This window comes from Rhipicephalus sanguineus, chromosome 9 (genome assembly GCF_013339695.2).
Source record: "Rhipicephalus sanguineus isolate Rsan-2018 chromosome 9, BIME_Rsan_1.4, whole genome shotgun sequence".
NCBI lineage: Eukaryota > Metazoa > Arthropoda > Arachnida > Ixodida > Ixodidae > Rhipicephalus > Rhipicephalus sanguineus.
The window spans coordinates 48,030,546-48,049,074 of NC_051184.2; the positions used below are offsets into that span (position 1 = coordinate 48,030,546).

The 18,529-nt window shown below is 50.0% G+C and overlaps 1 protein-coding gene across 1 annotated transcript; it reads right to left on the reverse strand.

The window, feature by feature from the left end:
* Window positions 1–137: 137 nt before the first annotated feature.
* Window positions 138–15,659, reverse strand: LOC119405505 (facilitated trehalose transporter Tret1-2 homolog). The gene is made up of 6 exons (XM_049419424.1): window positions 15,466–15,659; window positions 9,244–9,502; window positions 7,620–7,849; window positions 6,182–6,258; window positions 3,434–3,657; window positions 138–692 (listed from the first exon to the last, which is right to left on the reverse strand). The coding sequence occupies exons 1-6, from the start codon at window positions 15,657–15,659 to the stop codon at window positions 138–140; spliced, it is 1,539 nt and encodes a 512-aa protein (XP_049275381.1).
* Between the last annotated feature and the right edge of the window lie 2,870 nt (window positions 15,660–18,529).

An 18,529-nucleotide genomic window follows, 5' to 3' on the forward strand; every position in this document is an offset into this window, starting at 1 on the left:
AGAGAGCAGTGAGGAATGATCAGTGTTTGTGAACGTTTACTGAACCAATACCGTCTGGAAGAAATACTACCGCGTTACGAGCCTCGATAAAGCGAGGAATATATAATATGGGAGCGAATACAAAAAAGCACCCAAATTCAACGCTTCGACCGTCGCGATCCCCTCGATCCCCTGGAGGTCACCGATGCCGCGTCCTCGCGGCCGAGCCTGTGCGGTTCGAGCAGGAGTTCCTCGAGTGTCCGGTCCTGGGTCTCTGGCATGAAGAACGACACCAGGAGTCCGCCCATGAACGTAATCGCGCTGAACAAGAGACCAAATCCGGACAGCTGCAGCGTGTTGTGCAGTTCCTCGAAGAACCAAGTGAGGAGGAAGGCGCAGAGCCAGCTGAAGGCGGCCGCTATGGCCGAGTAGACTCCGTTGCAGCGCATCGGCACAAGCTCGGCGCCCAGGAGCCAGGGGATCGGGCCGAGTCCCACCGAGAAGCCGATTATGTAGAGCGCGAGGAACACGATGGGCAGCCGGCGCATGTACAAAATGGGCGCGTTCGGGTCCGTCTCGTCCACCTGGATGCTGAGCTGGTACAGCGTGGCTATCAGCATCATGGCGAAAGCGCACGTGTACGCGGACACAGTCAGCAGACGCTTTCGGCTGAACACGGTCATCAGCTTCACGCCGGCTGCGGTGGAAGCGACCTGCGCCGAACGCGCGACGCCGTAAGAGCGCCGACCCGGTGAATGACGAAACTGTAGTCGTTAACAACCTAAGGATACATACAAGCTGCGCCCCCAGAGCTGCGGCGCGCCCGCCATTTATCTGTTCAAGAAAATCATGCTGGGTGGTTTCCGTTTCAACGGCAAGTACTTTTTTTCCCTGCTAATAATAAATACTACGCATATCAACAATCGAAAGTCCATTTTCCTGCTTTCAAGTATTTCGATTGGCTGAGCATTGATGTCGGAATATTTGCTGAAATTTGGCACTACGTTCAAGTTTTCGACCGAGAACTATCAATTTGGACAGGTGTCTGTACAGGAAAGTGACATACCTGACATAGGCGAAATGTGCTTGACGTCCCGGAAATGAGCAAATGTGATCGGATAGGGCATATATACAACAATTGTTTTCTGGGTGGGACAGTGACGGTTGGGTGGGGGGGGGGGGGGGGGCGGGAGCTTGCATTTAACCTTAGGTTGCAGTTGACTATTAGGAACAAAAAGTATGGAGACGGCCCTAACTCTTGAATTAAATATCTGGTAGTGGCCCTCACACTTCGACGTCCGTGTACCCTGATGAATTCCTTGGGCTAGCTTTGTGTTTCGTCGCACTGCCGATGTGGAATAGTGTGGCTTTGTTGCTACTTGTGGGCTCTGTTAGTCCGGAATAGTGTCAGCTGTGTAGATGTGGAGATCTTGTATGGCTTTCCTGCGATCATTAAGTAGGCAATGCTAAGAAGGTTCGTCAGAATTTGAGTTGCTTTGTTCCCTTATCTTGCGTACGGGTCCGCATGCCTGACATTTCAGTGATGAATACTATTGTCGAAATGTTTGCTCGAAAAAGCCACTGCTGACCGCTTCTGACCATTTGGTGAGCTCCTGTCCACTTTCTAATATGAAGCATGGGAGAAAAATGAATCTGGTGTATTTACCCTCAATTTGGTGTACACTACGCAGGCATCTTGCGATTGACGGGTGACTTGGCAAATATTTCATGTGCTTGTGTGCCCGAAAACCTTTTTGTGATACTGTTTTCATACGGCCAGACCTTTTAAAGGGGCCCCTAAACCACCCAGTGGTTGAAATTTAGTTGAGGTGAGGATGTTGTGCTCGAGTTTACAACGAACACGTAGCCGTGAGAATTTTTCGAAACGGTGCCGTAGTAGCGGAGTTACACGCGTTCGATGATCGAAACGCGACGATCGCTTCTTTCCCTCTTTCCTACGCTACCCTCTTCCAAAACCGCTTTGCCCTCCTCACTGAGTGCCCCTCCTCATCTCGCGTGGCATACGTCACCGCTGACGCGCTGTTCGAGACAGCTTCTACTTCCGGTTGCCGCGACTCCGACGCTCCAGCTCGCCGTCAACTCTGTGTGGTATCTGGGTGCACTGTTCGTTGACTAACCGCTGTTGCTGCCGTGCCGGCCCGTGCCCTTACGAATCGTGCCGGTATGGACGCTGTGTTGCGCGCACGCCTAAAGGATCGCCAAAGTGATGGACCCGTACGGGGACACGCCATGCCAGACCACCTCGGCTCGAGATGAGGAGCCGAGCTCGAGTTCACGGAGCTCATCAAACCGCAAGGCGTGGATGTGTAATTACGCTAGCGACTTGGCGGTTGCGTTACGGGCCGCAGATGTCGATTCGCAAGCGGCAACACGACCAAGAACAGCAAGGTGTGCGCGAACAGCTGTTCGCAGAGTAACCGGAAGTCGTCGTTCGTCGTTCGGCCAATCGCAAGCATCGAAAGTGATAACGTCATCGAGTTTCACTGGTGATGTCACACATGTCAGTGGCGGGAATGGCGGGGACCGGAAAGGAGAAGCTATTGTTTTTTCCAAATTGTGGCGCGCCCGCGACCTGTAGCGCTGCGGCGTGTGGCATTCTGCACGCGATGCGCTTGTTTACTTGAAATGTTTTGGAAAATGTCGGAGGGGGTTTAGGGGCCCTTTAAAGCAATGTGAGTGCGTATCCTACAGTGGCCGTTTGTTATGCAACCTTGTCTCTGCGTATTATGCTAGAGAATTACTTGTTGGTCCGTCTTTGTAGCTTCGCTATGTATTTACTAAGGCTTGGGCTTCGAGTGCACACAACGTACACCTTTGTTACGTGGTCCTCCCCCCCTTAATCTGCAATTGCGACCCTTATTCGACCATGGTAGAAGTAAGTGACAAGTTTTTGTAGATAAAAAATCGCAGTTTCGTGGCAAGAGCGAAGCAATGAATGCTATAGCAACAAATCGAAATTCCATATGAAGTAAGGCTAGCACCTAGCTCCTTTGGGATCCCATCTCATGTAACTCTAGTAAACGCTGGCGTAAGGCAATACGGCAGCTCCAGGGAGCTAAGCGGCTTTCGTGCTGCCTGTCGTTCCAGCGCGAAGTGAGCGGTGAGAGCAGAGCGCGTATGTACAACGGTAGAAGCCGTCTACTGATGCCTGTCGAAATAGCGCGTGCGACCGCGTCCTTGTGGTCAAAACTCACAGTTGCTGCCCGAGCGACGTAGCCTACCCCACCGGCACCACTTCATGCTCCTTCGCTTGACGGAGCCGGCTGGAGCGTATCAACTCTGCTTAGCCGCGCCAGCCTGCAGCATACGAGCATACCACGCGCGGGGCGATGTTATCAATTTAGACTTTTTACGGAACATGACAGCGACGGCGACGGCCAAAATCTGCCTCGAGTTTTCACATAACTGCTAACGGAATAAAAAATGTTCGCACCAGAAAGCCGGAGAGCATGATGCTCGTGTCCTGACCGCTGATGGTGAGTCCGGCTTCGTCGAAGATGGACTGCGAAAAGAAAAGCACCGGATTGATGCCGGAGAACTGCTGGGTGAAGTGCGCGTGCATGGCCATCAGGATGTGAGCCGGAGGCGTGGGCACTGTCGAGAACACAGTCTCCATGTCGGCCCACTCTTCGTCCAGCTGCACGTTCGCCAGTTCTTCTTTAAATAAGATAGCATTTGTCACCTTTATTTTTTTTTTGCTAGCAACGTTTCAGATCTCGTTGGAACTTCGCCAAAGCTTGTCACCGTAGCAGCTAATATCTTGACAAGTATTTCATACGCAAAAAGAAGAAATAAGATGGCACGGCCGGGGAAGAAATTCTGGACGCTACCCTATTCCTGGATCTAGGTGTCTCGTAGTGCCACTCGCACGTCGGCGTTCGTGTGCATTGGTGTAATCCTTGGGTTAACTTCGCGAGCTGCCGAAGCGGATCTCAGAGGCCATGCATAAATAGACACGTGGTTGAGATCTACTCCACCAGGCGCCGCAACGATCGCAGCTGGTAAGAATCATTCAATGAACTCAATGAATAAATTTTCATCCATTATCCTGACAGACAGTTGGCCGTTGAGATAAGTTGTGCCCCGATATCACATGTATCCAATATAACTATTAAGTTGAGCGAGAACCATCAATTTCTGTTTTCCAGAAGACTTTTTATCATTATTCAGAAAACCGGAAGTTAGTGCCCGACCGCATATTCTTGGAAGAGAAAACATGGTGTCACTTGGTATTCGTGTCAGAGAAATAAAAAAAAAAACATTTACAGTGGCTTAGCTCGGCTATGCCAGGATATACGTAGCGTTAGCTAAGGTTCAGCTGATTATTCCTAGCTTTCCTGGTTGTCAAGCTTCTCCGCTTTTTGGCGCCGCTTAGCGGCATTTGAGCTCTCCTTCTCCATGGCTATAACACACTGGCAAACGCCAGCCAGCCGGCCTGACAAATGGCTAACCTCCCTGTCCTTCCTCTTTTCTTTTCCTCCTCGCCGCTCTATGTATAACCCCCCCCCCCCCCACTGATACGTCTTCGTATGAGCGCAAAATGAGAGACGCTATCAAGCGGCTCCGCGCAGCGTCAGACGGCCACTGCGCAACGGAGGTGCACAGCTGCGCGCGCGCCGGCGCCAGTGCGTCTGCCACTGCTATGAGGTCGCGCCAACTGTGCGCCGTGTGACGTCACAGTTCCTCGCGCACGCGCGGCATGGCTCTCGAACTGCCACACGAAACTGCTCCGTCTCGGCCAGTGTAGCTAACGCTACAAAACAAAAAAAGAAAAAGAAAACAGCGTCTAGCAGCATCGTCGACGCACCGAGCAAACGTATACAGTAAAACCTCGGTGATACTATCACGGCTCGTACGAATTTTGGGGTGATACGAATTTTTCTGTGGTCCCGGCTAAGGCCCATTAGCCTGCAATGTATCGGAGTACAGTTGTTGCGAACCGATTTGCACCCCGCGACGTTTGATACGAACGTACGCTAGGGCACATGTACGAACAGGTGCTACCCGCGCTGTCGCAGAAGACGCGGCAGTCACGCACGGGCGCGGGCATGCGCGCTGCGCGACCATCAACGGTGCGTCGTTGCCTCCGAGAAAGTGCGCGCGAATATTGGAGGCCTTTAGGCGCCTTCGCGTTTAGATTACAGATGACTTGACGTCGCGCTTTTTTTTTTTTTGACACGTTGACGCGTGCACCTGCGCTCGAGGCAGCGGCGTCTTTGCATTGTGTTAACACGTGACTGCCACGTCGATGCAAGTAATGTCACCGCAGTCAGGCGTTCTATGAAACAAGACTGAACCTTGGGCTGCGGGTTCGTCATGAAGTCCCATTAAAGGTGGACGAAGACCCCAAGAGGCGAAGCGGATGATTTTGACGAAGGAGCTTGGCCTCTATCTATCGTGTGCAAAGCGCTTCTTAAGTCACTTTCGCCGCAGTACTACGGTGTCGTGCAGAAAAGCGTAGTAAGATTAGGAAGGGGCTACTGGCGGTCACGGGGCGCAACACATCTAACTCATTAATTACACACGCGCGCATGCACCGTATATTTACGAGTACAAGTATGATCATTGACGTCTGAAAACTTTACTGGCAATCATTCAAAGCTGTTCATGACGTCGCTGCGTCCCTGAGAAACACTGAATGAAAACGTATGCCAACTTTATTTTGTTGCATGCTAATTTTCCATGTTTTCTGGTGATACGAATTTCGGATGATACGAGTATTTTTGGTAACCCCGCGAGATTCGTATCACCGAGGTTTTGCTGTAATCACGTAATCACGGCATATAATGCAGAACTGCGATGGACCGTGATTTTTTCGCTTTGCGCAAGGTGCTCTCCTCGAAAGTTGTCTTCGTGACTAAGGAACACGAATTCATAGCTCCGTGCAATGTGCCAATACTTTAGTGTACATTTATGATTCTCTGTACTTGCACATATGTATACCGCGTTTTGTGCATTACTGTACGCGTTGCCAATTACTGGAAGGAGATACTGACGCACAGTCAATCCGAACCTCTGATACGGACGCGAAAGAAGCTTAAAAAGCAAGTTGAACGACAATACGCGTCTCTCGGTGAGATCAAACATCCATTAGCCAGGCAATATTTCAGATGTTCAGATGTTCTAATGGCAGCGCAAAGGCAAGTGTAGCTTTATGAGATAATTGCTGCTCGCATTGTACCATCTGGCCCGTGACAGAGGGCCGCGCGTGCGTGACAGTTCCGGCTATATTTCAGGCTCCCATCCTCATTGTTCCCTCTATATCAAAAAGGAAAAAAGAAACACAGGAAAGGGCAAATGATATAGCACTGCACTTCGTGTTAGACTTATAATTGTATGCATCGCCCATCCCTAGTATGCCTCTCAAGAGCAACAACAACATCAATGAAAAAGAAAAAAAGCAAAGCATACTTAAAAAAGTTGCCGCCGGCCTTGTCGCATCGACTTTGGGCAATAAAATCACGTGACGTTGGCATAGCTTGCTGAGTGCGCGCGTAATTATTCCGAAATACCCCTAAGACCATGCCGAGTATCCATATCTGTCAGGCTTGGCCCATAAAAATTGCAATTTTCGTAATCTTTTGGTATGCGTGCAGTGCGCAAACACAACCACAATCATTTCACCTGCAGTAGTTGTGACCACTACATTAGATACACTACATTAGATGCGTCACGCGTTGCACATGAAGACACTAAAAATAGGTGAGCGCGTGGGATCAAATATTATAGCGTTTGCTAAAACGTTTTACGAACGTTTCGGGGCTTCCCCTGTGGCAAAAGCTGCATTTTCTTCGCGCACTGCCGTGCCGCTTGAAGTTATACCCTACAGAGAGAGAGAGAACACAACTTTATTGTCGTCAGACATTATGGAGGTAGGTGATCCGCCAGGCTGAACCTGGTGGCCACCTCCTCTGCTCTCTGTATGGCCTGTAGCTGAACTCCCAGGCTGGTGGAGGTCAAAACCTCCTCCCACCCTTCGGGCGAGGGAGTGGCCAGGAGATTGGGAGAGGGGGGTATTCCCTGCAGTCCCAGAGAATGTGTTGAAGCGTGGCTATTGACCCACAATTTCACACTTTTACGAAATTAAGTTAGATCGCCGCTTGTGGGAACAACAGCAGCGGGGCCGAGACAGCATCAGCACACTTAAACACCTTGAAAACAGCGCGATAAGGCGACGCGGACAAGATAAGATCGAAGGATATACCACAGCGTTATGGTGTGCCCCCCACCCATTTGTCGAGTCCAAGAGACAACATGCTTAACAATGGATGAAACAATCAAAATTAAGTGATGGCGTGCTTCTCACAATGGCCTGCCTTTGGTCCTTCGCTTTCCGGGAGTGAAGAGGGGAAGTAAGCAGTTCTTGGTATGTGACATCAGGGGCCCTCGGCCACCATTATCGTCAAAAAGCTACGTGGCCATAACCCTTCTCTTTAAGCAATGACTGGACAGGCGACTAAACGGATGGGGCAGACTTTGGCACCGCCTCCCCCTCTTAGGTGATCAGAGGGGGTGACTCCCCGCCTCTCCCCCCCCCCCCTCCCCTCGTGCGCACGCCTATGACACCATGGAGGTAGTATGAAGTTTCCGCTTGCAGCTAGAGTGTAAATGTAGTGTGCTGCAGTACCTTGGCCGCTGGTCCGCGCAGCTTGCCGAGCACTTCGATGGCTTCCGCCTTGCGGCCTTGCAGCATAAGCCACCGAGGCGACTCGACTGCGAACTGGCAGGCGGCGACGAGGGGGATGGCCGCGGCCATGGTCAGGAACGCGAGACCGTCCCAGTTCAGGTAGCGGCCCATCACGTTCGCATACAGGATGCCGATGGTGAGGCAGACCTGCAGTATGCCACCCTGCATGACCAATGATCACCTTATAAGTACAAGACCAGCCTTTCTGCTCCAATTCCCCTTGTTCAGGGCTTTTCCTTAGAGGTTTCAGCAGTGTATGTAATGCACGGTTTGTACTGTGCTCTTTGTTTTTTTTCATTATATTATGGTGTGTGCCTTGCTAACGATGTTGTACTTGTAGAAGGTAGCGATTGGAATAGGCGGATAGGACTGGCAGGAGGTGGACGAAGAGGTTTCCATCTATTTTTGGGGTTCGTTCCAGTTTGTTAATAAAGGCCTTTACTAAGCTTCTCAACGCTCACTCATTGTATGCATATGGTTCGATGTAAGGGTACATGACGCGGCACGGAATTTGTAACTGTCTTTTTTCAAGCCACATGTATCGTCAGGTGAATATAGTTACCCCGTACCTTGTTTATTGAACCTATGCTATTCCTGCACATTCCAACGCTGTTGCGGCAGTATCACGCAGCTCTCGCACCATATAGCGCAACACGACGAAAACTGAGACGTTAGCAATGTGGGCACACAAAGCAGACTGCATGTCCATGTCACGTCACATGACCACTGGGAGCCGTGATGTAGCCACTGAAAAAGAACGTGTCTTTATAGTGATTCTATGTAACGAGACTCCGCGCAGACCTTTCGTTTTAGTGGACTGCGGGAAGTTTCAAGAACGTTCGCCTGCTTTGGAGCTCTGTGAACGCTCTTTCGATGATAAGTTATAGATATAACTTTAATATATAAATTTATTATGTTACATTTATGGCTGCGATTACAAAAGAACATTTCGGGTATAAAATAAAGGCGGAGAGTAGTTTGGTTTGAAAAACTTTATTACACAGAATAGTGAGATGCTAACTATATAAGCGCCTAGTCTATCGAGTAGCCCCATATGCAAGAAGCAAAAGTAGTTGAGTATTTGTCTCATAAAACTTCTCCAAATAGTTCGCCCCACATAAAAGAAAGTGTATTTTGGAGATTCAATATGTGGAAAATATATGTGTGCACAGCGTATGTGGAACAATCTTAAGAACTGACCAAAGTCCAAGCCCGGCCCGACCCGAGCCCGCCACCTCAAACCCGGGCCGGACCCTAAGCTCGGAGTTTCAGGCCCGAACCAGGTGCGGACCCGCCGTGATAACTACTTTACCCGGCCCGGCCCGGGTTTTCAGATAGGGCCGAGCCCGTAGAGTGCTCTATTCCCTACTTCATGAAAGTTACGATGATTTATGGCGTAGTGGATAACTTGCATGTGTATTTGTATTAGTTGCCCCAAGAGAGTTTACAACGGGCTCTAGAAAGGCCGCTGTTGCGGCTTTCGCTATGACTGTGCTGCGTGTTCCGCGCAGGCCTGGCGATTTTTTCTTTCGTAAGCAAGCGAGGCGTTCACTTACCGCCGTTCCGCGCTGTTCTGGCAGTGTGATCTCGGCCAGAAAAGACGGCGAGCACAGGGATACCATTCCAGTGGCGACACCTGTCAGGAACCGCCCGAACAGCACCAGGTAGTCGGAGCGCGCCACCGACATGATACCGTAGCCCGAAAAGTAGCCGAGCGCGCTGGCCAGAAGCGCAAAGCGGCGTCCCATGGACTGGCCCACCAGCGCCGCGATGATGCAGCCCGTTATGGCGCCCACGTGCAGCAACGTCACGAACCTACGTCATAAATTGAGAAGGTTGTCACGTGGGGTGCGAAGGAAGCACGGAAGTGAGTCACGCGAGCTGCCGTCTGAACGCACCAGAACTGCATGAAATGGGAAGAGCTGACGCTATCACTTCAACTCACCCCAAGGAGTGTTTCAACGCACAGAAAATGATGCCGTTTCATTGCCGGATGAGTTGCAAGAAAATAAATGTGTCCTGTAACATGCATATGGAATCGTGCACGTCGATTTTGAAGAGCTATTTGAAGGAAGCACACTATACGCCATGGGAGTTCCTGCCAGCCTCATGAGTGGAGATATCACCTTTTATAAGGCTTGTCAGACGTGCAAGCAAAGTTTGTATTTCCGTTTGCATTTTGCATTTTCGTTTGAGTTTTCTTAACAAACATCATAGAAAAAACAGTGACAGAGAGATGTGAAAGGCTTCGAAGGGTGTAACCCAATATTAAGTAACAGCATCACAAATCATTGATCTCTACCTATTAGGGCTTCATAGGCGCACAACATTGATTAAGGAAGTACTATGCGACCTTCAGAGTTACGTCATAGCTCGCGGGTAAGAGTTTTGCAATATCCTAGAACTGGAAACTCATGTAGTGAACTTTTACATGCACTAAATCAAAAAAAAAATAGATGCAATAAGTCATACGCTGAACAGTGACACCTGCTTCGAAGAGTACAGCATTTATTGCTGTTTACATGGAGACCAACGAAAGTTTCCAGCATTGCTCAATACCCGGCTGGCAAGGGGGACAAACGTGTAAGGCGTCCGCGTTGCGCCACAATGGAAGCGAGTTAACTTTTAATGCTTTCAATTGGGGCTCCTTTCAAGCCAACGGAATAATTTTGTCGTAAGGCATAATAAATACATATTTATTCACTGTAGAATTATGTGGAACGTACCGTATAATTGAAAAGGTAAAGAAACAGATGCCCAGTACACTGAACAATAATTTAAAACGCCTTTTTCCTTTTCTGGTCCGGTAGACGGACGACACGCGTGACCGGGAGCCTCGTTGGGTGCCGCCTTAAAGACTGCTAGCGCAACACCAGCAAAACCATCTAATAGACCGACAGCTTAGACTATAATACCGAGAACCTTGCGTACACATGCGGCTTGGATTGTTGCCACAGATTACACGTCATACGTTAACAACCTTTGTGTTAGCGTTGACCCTATTTCTCGGAAATAGCGTGCGTAGCTAAGCTGCCCGACAAGTTGATTTGCGTTGATCTCAGTGAAGATTCGAGCGCGATTATCCTGTGTTTGTATTTACGGAAAACAAACGCCCTCCTAAATCTGAAAAGGCTTAAGCTTCGCCTTTAAAGGAATTGTCTACCGTCCTTCGTCGCTTTTTTGCTTTGTACCGCAATAGAAAGCGTGCCGTCTGATGTGTCCAACCTTGCAGCGGTTTCTCTGGAAAGTGAGTAGAAATTTTTAAAACGGAATTTTTCGATCTGCGTTCGGTCTTCTTCCATTGGCGTGAAACATGCCCACAACACTGGGTGGTTGACGCGATGACCATTGTAGTGCCGGTAAAAATCAAAACCGAAAGCACTTGTCATTTCTGTAGGGTTACTTTCTTTTCGCTGAACACGAATGTGGTAAATGTAACAGTCCTTTTCAGCGCGCTAGCGTTAAATGAAGCCTTATTATACGAATACAGAACACTTGTTTTGCTGTAATCGCAGTCTATGCGTTTACTTTAGCACTGCTGCCGCAATCCCAGTCGTGTCATCAAAAGATATGATAAATGCACGCGTCTTCACAGCGCAGCACATGTGAGACATCGTAACAACAATACAGCGGCACAGTACGACCAGCGCGGTCGGCGGCGTGGTATAGCGCATGAGTTGAATCAGACGAAATCGAAGACGGTGCCGCAAGCAGCGCCACCGGACGCCTTTTTGGTTGCGTGAGAAAAAAAAAAGCAAAAATTACTCTGACGCACCCGAAAGCTGCCTCAAGTGCGCAAAATACAATTTCAAGTTATACATGTGTGTTTTTAAGCGGAATGAGTCTACCTGCGAGGATTTCTTGTCCTACCAGTAGATTGACCACATCGCTGTTGGGTGACGCTAGCGGTCATTCTTTCACGATTTGCAACAAACTAAAAATATAATTCCTTTTTTATGGGGCAAAAGCATGCTCGTTGCCGCCGATGTGACGAACGATCTTCTCATTTTCACCACAATCAGAAAAGAATTTCCGAGCGGTAGACGGCCCCTTTAAGAGTGCAACGCGATAGCGTCATTGGGCCTACGGCTTACAAACTTATATAACATCCCGAAATATCTGCACTATCACGAGAGCCATGGCTCGGAGCACCCAATACACAACCAGGCGGTGGACGGCAGCGAGCCGCCATCCCGTAATCATCCGAGGGGGGCGCCAATTCCGTCCCACACTTTTACTCAGTCGTACCGATCCCGTCATTCTTTAAAGCGCGAGGTGTTGGCCATGCAGTTTTGTGACAACTATGGCCGCCGAGGATTACTGATGTTGTATTCAAAGAGCTGTTTACTACCCATTTTTACCGCCCGAAAGCCGGAGACCAAAGACAGGCCGTTGTGTGGAACACGCCAACGTGTCACTTCCATTTTTGCCTCACTGCGAGGCTTGCTGTTTTTTGTTTCTCGAACTCCACCCCAACGGGGTTGAGGGGGAGGGGCTGCGGTGGGAGTTCGCCCTCCCTCCCCCCTAGAGGAGAAGCCTGCACCCGCCTATGCTAGTTGGTTATCCATGAACATGAGCATGGCTATTCATGCGCTATGCTCTTTAAAGGGCCCCTCACCAGGCCACATAGCAAATTTTTAGTTAGATGCTGGAAGTTGTTGTGTGCGAATGAAGAGCAGTATGCCGCAAGAATTTTGCAAATCGGTTCATACGAGCTGAGAAAAAATAATTGTAGCGGCGCGAAACCATGATGCGAGGAGGCGGGGTTTTCAAACCCTTGCCACTCGCCCCGTGTAGCTTAGCAAGCCAATCCTTCCCTGCCCTCTTCACTTGACACATACGCAGGAACAAGTCATGCGCATGTATGGTCACGTGCGCATGACGTGCCCGAGCCAGCCCGAGCACGCGAGCGGCGTTGCACGGCCGCTACATGGCCGCTACCTTTGTTTTAACAGAGAAAGCTGTTATGAGATCATTTCTCCGGCCGTTTTTGGCGCCGTAGTTGTCCCGCCGCCGCCGCCGCCGCCGCCGCTGCCGCTGCCCGCCGCCGCCGCCACCGCCGCCGGTGTCCCGTAACCAGTATCGCTCGAAATAAGAAAAAAACGAAATAAGAAAAAACATCCAGGATGAACGAGTTCGAACCTGGGCCCTCTGCGTGGGAGCCCAGTATCACCTCTGAGCCATGCGGTGCTTGAAAACTGCTTTTGCAAAAAGGTCCTATACAGGCTTTCATGTCGGAAGGAACCACATAGCATATGCAATATAGCGTGGTAGAAGATTAAAATAAGCACCAAGCGTCGCACAACGCGAATTCTGCAACCAGGGTCAAAACAATTGCGAATTGCGCAACGAGTAGGTGTTGAATGCTTCTAACCCATTACAGAGGCTCTGCCATAATTCTTCATCAGGCACAGCATCAACAATAGTGCGCATAATGCCTTACATGCGTTAGTAGGTACCAACCGCTCTCCGTAGAATTGACCGAAAAATGGCACAGTGCCTGCTGCCTACTTCTAAAAAATTACAATATTTATAGCGTAGTGGGTTCCTCGCAAGTGCACTTGTATTGGTTGCCAAGGAAGCCCATAAGCGCAGATCCACTTCCTCGCGGTCTCAGTAAGATTACAATGATTTATAGCGTAGTGGGTTCCCTCGCAAGTGCACTTGCCATTGGTTTGCCAAGGAAGCCCCATAAGCGCATGATCCATTACCTCGGGGTCTCAATAAAGTTCTTCGCCCCCCCCCCCCCCCACCCCCGTCTCTCTTCCACGTCAACGTATACAGCATGACGGGAGAGGCAAATAGCGACCGGGCGTCACCCAATGCAAATTACATAAGTGGTGGGCCCGTTTAAAGATTCCAACTCATTAAAAAGGTTGAGCCATAATTCTTCATCGTCATCAGTCGTCACGTCAACAAAGTGGCACATAATGCCTTACAGACGTGTAGCTGGTGCCTCGCTTCTCCATAGAATGAAGAATAATGGCTTAGTGGGTGCTTCCCAACTTCACAAAAATTTGATTTGTGGCGTAGTGGGTACCTTTCTAGTGTACTTTGTATTGTAGCCCCAAGATAGCTTAACGGGCTCTAGAAACGCCGCTCTTCCAGCTTTCGCTGTGACTGTGCTGCGGTTTCAGCGCAGGCCTGGCGTTTTTTTTTTATGTAGCGGCCGTGGGCGTTTTGTCGGCGTTCTCTGTGGTGTACTGCCTGTTTCTGCGGGACGGGCATGAAAGTTGAGGCATTTGTACGGGCACGAGAGTGGCGGTATCATGAGCCAGTGCCGCATTAACGTTTACTTGGACGCGGTAGAATAAATGAGCATAATGACTGCTCGAACGCGCAAGAACATTACTTTCGTTTCCAGGGCTGGCATCTGCTCGATGCGCTAACCGCGGGGACACGAGCGCATGGGAAAGGGAGGCACATTAGCCCCGCATCTCACTGCAATTCACGAAAAAAAAAAATGAAAAAGACGCACACATTCCCTTTGTGTGTCTCATTATTTCTCTCAAGTTTTATTAATCTGTTCAAGCAACAAATTACACCAACTGCATATGTCGTGTCAAATAATTATCGCAGTGGGTCACGTGCTACTGTTGGCCGACGGTCAGAGCCACAGTCGTCTACGTAGAGAAGCCCGACCGTCACAGCACTACCATCTACGTAGGGGCCATTTTCTCATGTACGTCATTCCCCTCATCTCTAAAGGCGCGCGCCGCGAGAGTGACGGGCAAGCAGACGTTTCACCTGAAATTTTGATCCCATCCGCGGCGACGTAGCGTTGCAAATTTTGGCAGACGTGATTCGTGAAACGCCCAGCGTATACATACGCTCATTACCTCAAAATTGTCAACCCGGATTGAGGGGACCTTAATGTAATGCTAGGCAGGTGGAGTAAGAAAAAATGTGGCGGTCCTGGAGCGCGCAGACCTCTGTAATGACGGAGCAATGCCTAACATACCCCCCGCGGCATGAATCGCTACACATAAAATCATTAAGGTGTCCTTTATATCCTTTAAACTAACGTCACCAAACGAAAAGTTTGAAGCACATATCTCATATAAGTGGTGATCGAGAAATCAAAAGCTTCACGGAAGACAGTTCGATAAATCCCAGCTCTTGATAAACACCGGGGATGCACGTTTCAGCTTCGATAGTTCACCATCTGTACTGAGTGTTCGGGCGGTGATTTTTTTGTTTACATCAATCGATATTTCCGTCCACGGACAGCGCATAAGTTTCGCGGGCAATGACAAAGCACTTTCTGAACGGTACAATAATAATAATAATTGCTTCGGTTAAACGTCTGAAAACCATCATATTACGAGGAACGTTGTACACTCTTAATCAGGTCCCACTCAAAGTGCTAGATGTAGCCAGGAAACCTCGTATTTGTTTTCTGGTTTCCTGGATATAGCCAGCGTTTCAACAGGACCTGATTATGAGTGGTGGTGGAGGGCTCCTAGAAACTTCGACTACCTGGGGTTCTTTAACAGTGCACTTGAATATAAAAACACGGTCCTCGAGCATTCTTGCCTCCGTCGAAAATGCGGCCGCCGCGGCCGGGATTCCATACAGCGACCCTGGGTTCAGCGGTCGAGCACCATAACCACCACCATGGCGGGTAGCTCTTTAACGATATCGCGTTAAAACATCACGATGCATTTACGCAAACCCACGGAACCCAAGGAACCCTATATCTGGGTACCCAATTCGAAAATGCTCTGTCAACTTCATGCGGGGCTTCGTGAGACTGCTGCCTCAATATCCACGCTCACCAGACGCCATGCAGAGCGGTGTCAAACTTGTGACCGGTGGAGCCGCCGGCGAGGCTCGTGAGAGCTGCCGTCGTGTAGCCGATGGTGGTGCCCACGCACAGTGAACCGGCCCAGGTACTGCCGAGCGTCATTAACATGGGACCCGTTAGCTCGACCTTGTTGCCCGTCGCCAAGTTGGTGAAGTGCCAGGGCATCTTGATCCCGAGGGCTGTTGATATTGTCGTCCAAATTGTAAATGAGAAGACCGGTGATTGGGAGCCCTTATTCTTGCTCGCCGAGTTGGGAATGCGTTCTTCTGCTTCTTCGTCTTTGTACTATAGAGATACAGCTGCGGAATGCGCGCACGCGCGGTGCCGTGTAGCATGCCGGAGCTAATCGCGGAGGCCACGCGCGTAGTGAAATTGCCGAAGTGATTAGATCCTGCTTATGGCACGCGAAAGTTTTCACAGCGAAGCCAACTTAGCCCAGCCTGTGCCGCCGCCGCTGCCACCGTAGTAGTAGTAGTCATTGACGGGGTTTTACGTTGCAAAACCACGACGTCCGTTCGATTCGCCTGCATCGCCTGAACCAGTTCACGAGGGGCTGCATCTTGCCGTTCGTTAGAGCGGTGGAGCAATGGGGACCTCTCAACCACGTCATTCGTTTCAAAAGATGCAGGAGAGCTGTAGCGCTGTTTCACGATTCTTTTTGCACCCCCCTATGCTGACGAGAAATCAAAAGCTTGTCGCACTCGTGCGCACTAGCAGCTGAGGAGACGACGCAGCATTCAGGCTGGGCGTAGGCGCTGTACCCACGTCTGCTAACGTGGTGTGTTTTGCCAAGGTGTTTGCGCCTCATACACTGTCCACATGCGCGCTTTGCCACCTGTCACTGTTAGGTGGACGGCGTAAATTAAGGGAACAAACATAAGGCCTGCACAATCTCGGCACCTCCTCATTCGTTTCTCCTGTGCCTGGACCACTGAACTGGCGCTGCACAACTTCTCAACTTCGCGTGTACCGCCGTGAACCGGTTCCGAATAAAGAAGGCGAATCGAACGGACCAACGAGATATATGATATGACGCACACCAATATGACCAGCACCGTATGACGGACGCGAGGGCTCCGATAATTTTTACCATCTGCTGTTCTTTAACGTGCAACTAAATCTAAGTATACGGGCATCTAGCATGTAGCCTCCATCGAAATGCGGTCGCCGAGGCGGGGATTCGATCCGGCGACCTTCGGGTTAGCAGCCGAGCGCCATAACCACTGGACCACCACCGCGGGTGGCGGAAGTCATAGTAGTAGTAGTAGTAGTAGTAGTAGTAGTAGTAGTAGTAGCAGTCATCGTCGTCACGCAGGTCAGTGACCAGAGGGGTAGCGAATAAAGAAAACCAAATGTGGATGATGATGATGCTGGAAATGACGCTGATGATGGCTTTTTGCTCCGAAATTCATGCTCATAATCATTACAGACTCGCGGCTGGACTGTTTTCACGGCACGGAACTGAATGAACTTTTTTCACCTTCCGTTACTCTTCACTGAACAAGATTTCAATGAATGTTTTCTCTACTCTTTACGGAATCATTACTCGAATCTTTTTCCGATGAGGCGTGCTGGCGGTCATGTGACTTTTGTCAGAGTGACGCGAACAGCTCTCTTGCTGCTGTGGCAGATGATGATGATGATTAATATGCCCTTTGTAATGGGTTGGCCGCTTTTCACTAGCCCCTCGATAGGCAATTGAGATGGTGCGACACCTCCTTTGATTCTACATTTTTGCAGACGCAACATTAACGCGCCAGCGTTAAACAGCTCGTTTCGCAGATATTCCGGTGTCGGCGTCCTTGGGCGTGCGAGAAAAGTTGGCGTTGTCCGTGAGCGAAAATTCGAGGTAGATGCAAATAAATAAATAAACGATAAAAAATTTCGGTACGAGTGAGAATCGAACCCAGTCCTTCTGCGTGGCAAGCAGGTGCCCTACTAAAGAACCACGCCAACACTTGAAATTGCTTCGTAAGAAAACGAATAGGCTACTAGATGTCATGTAGTGGGAGCAGCCTCCTTAGCGACTTAATATTACGTGGAAGAATCGTGCAGTCACACCAGGCGTCAAAACATGTGAATTGCGCACACAGTGGGTGGTTTAAAGGTGCCCACCCATTACGAGGTGTGCAGCTGAGCAGGTGCGCAGGTGCACTTGTCAGCTTACGGAGGCGCAGTGGGTGCTTTGCCAATGTTCCCAAAAGATAATTATGTCGTACACTGTAAACGAAAATGTACCCAGCTGGGAGGTCTTGGGGGATGATGCTCCGCCTAAACTCCGCTGACCTCTCCCCAACTCGAACACATCGGAAATTTGCCGGAGTATATACGTTCATTCACCGCCGTTCTCCTCCCGCGGGCGACGGATGGGAGGAAAAGGGCGCCCTTTCCCTGAATATAACTCCGGTGCACGTGCCGCAAATACGTCGGCGGCATCGCTCAGCGACGTTCATTGGCTGCTGAGGAGTGACGTAGGCAGCCTCGCCGGCCGACCGGTTTTCCACCAACACCTCCTAGACAGGTTTTCAGGCCTGCGAGCAGAATTTGAGGACAAGCCGCGGCAGTCTAACCGTCCGACGAGTTCGCTTGCCTTGCATTCCAATCCCCTGTCTCCTCAGTGACCCTGCCTGAAGCGCGTGTGTCCCCGTCCGTAGTGCAGCGAGGATTGTCCGAAGCCTTCGGCCGCGTTCGGAAAAGGAAATCGTTCCATGCACATTGCGGACATTACAAGCGACTACAAAGCGTCAACGGAAGGTTGTCATCTCATCGACCAGCAGCAAGTTGCGGTTCCCTAATCGCGTGATGGTGCCGTGCAGCAAACGACACATTGTGATCTCGCGAGTGGCGAACAAGCGGACGGTCGCGGCTGCGGCGCAAACTGGTGAGTGAGCTCTTGTTGAATTATCTGCGTCATTTTCTCGAAAAGTGCTAAAATTGGGTACTGTTATGTTATAACCAAAGAGATTACGAAGACTAGGGTGGCATTACAGGATGGCAGTAAAAAAATCCAGCGGAAATTTAGAAAACGCGTTGTT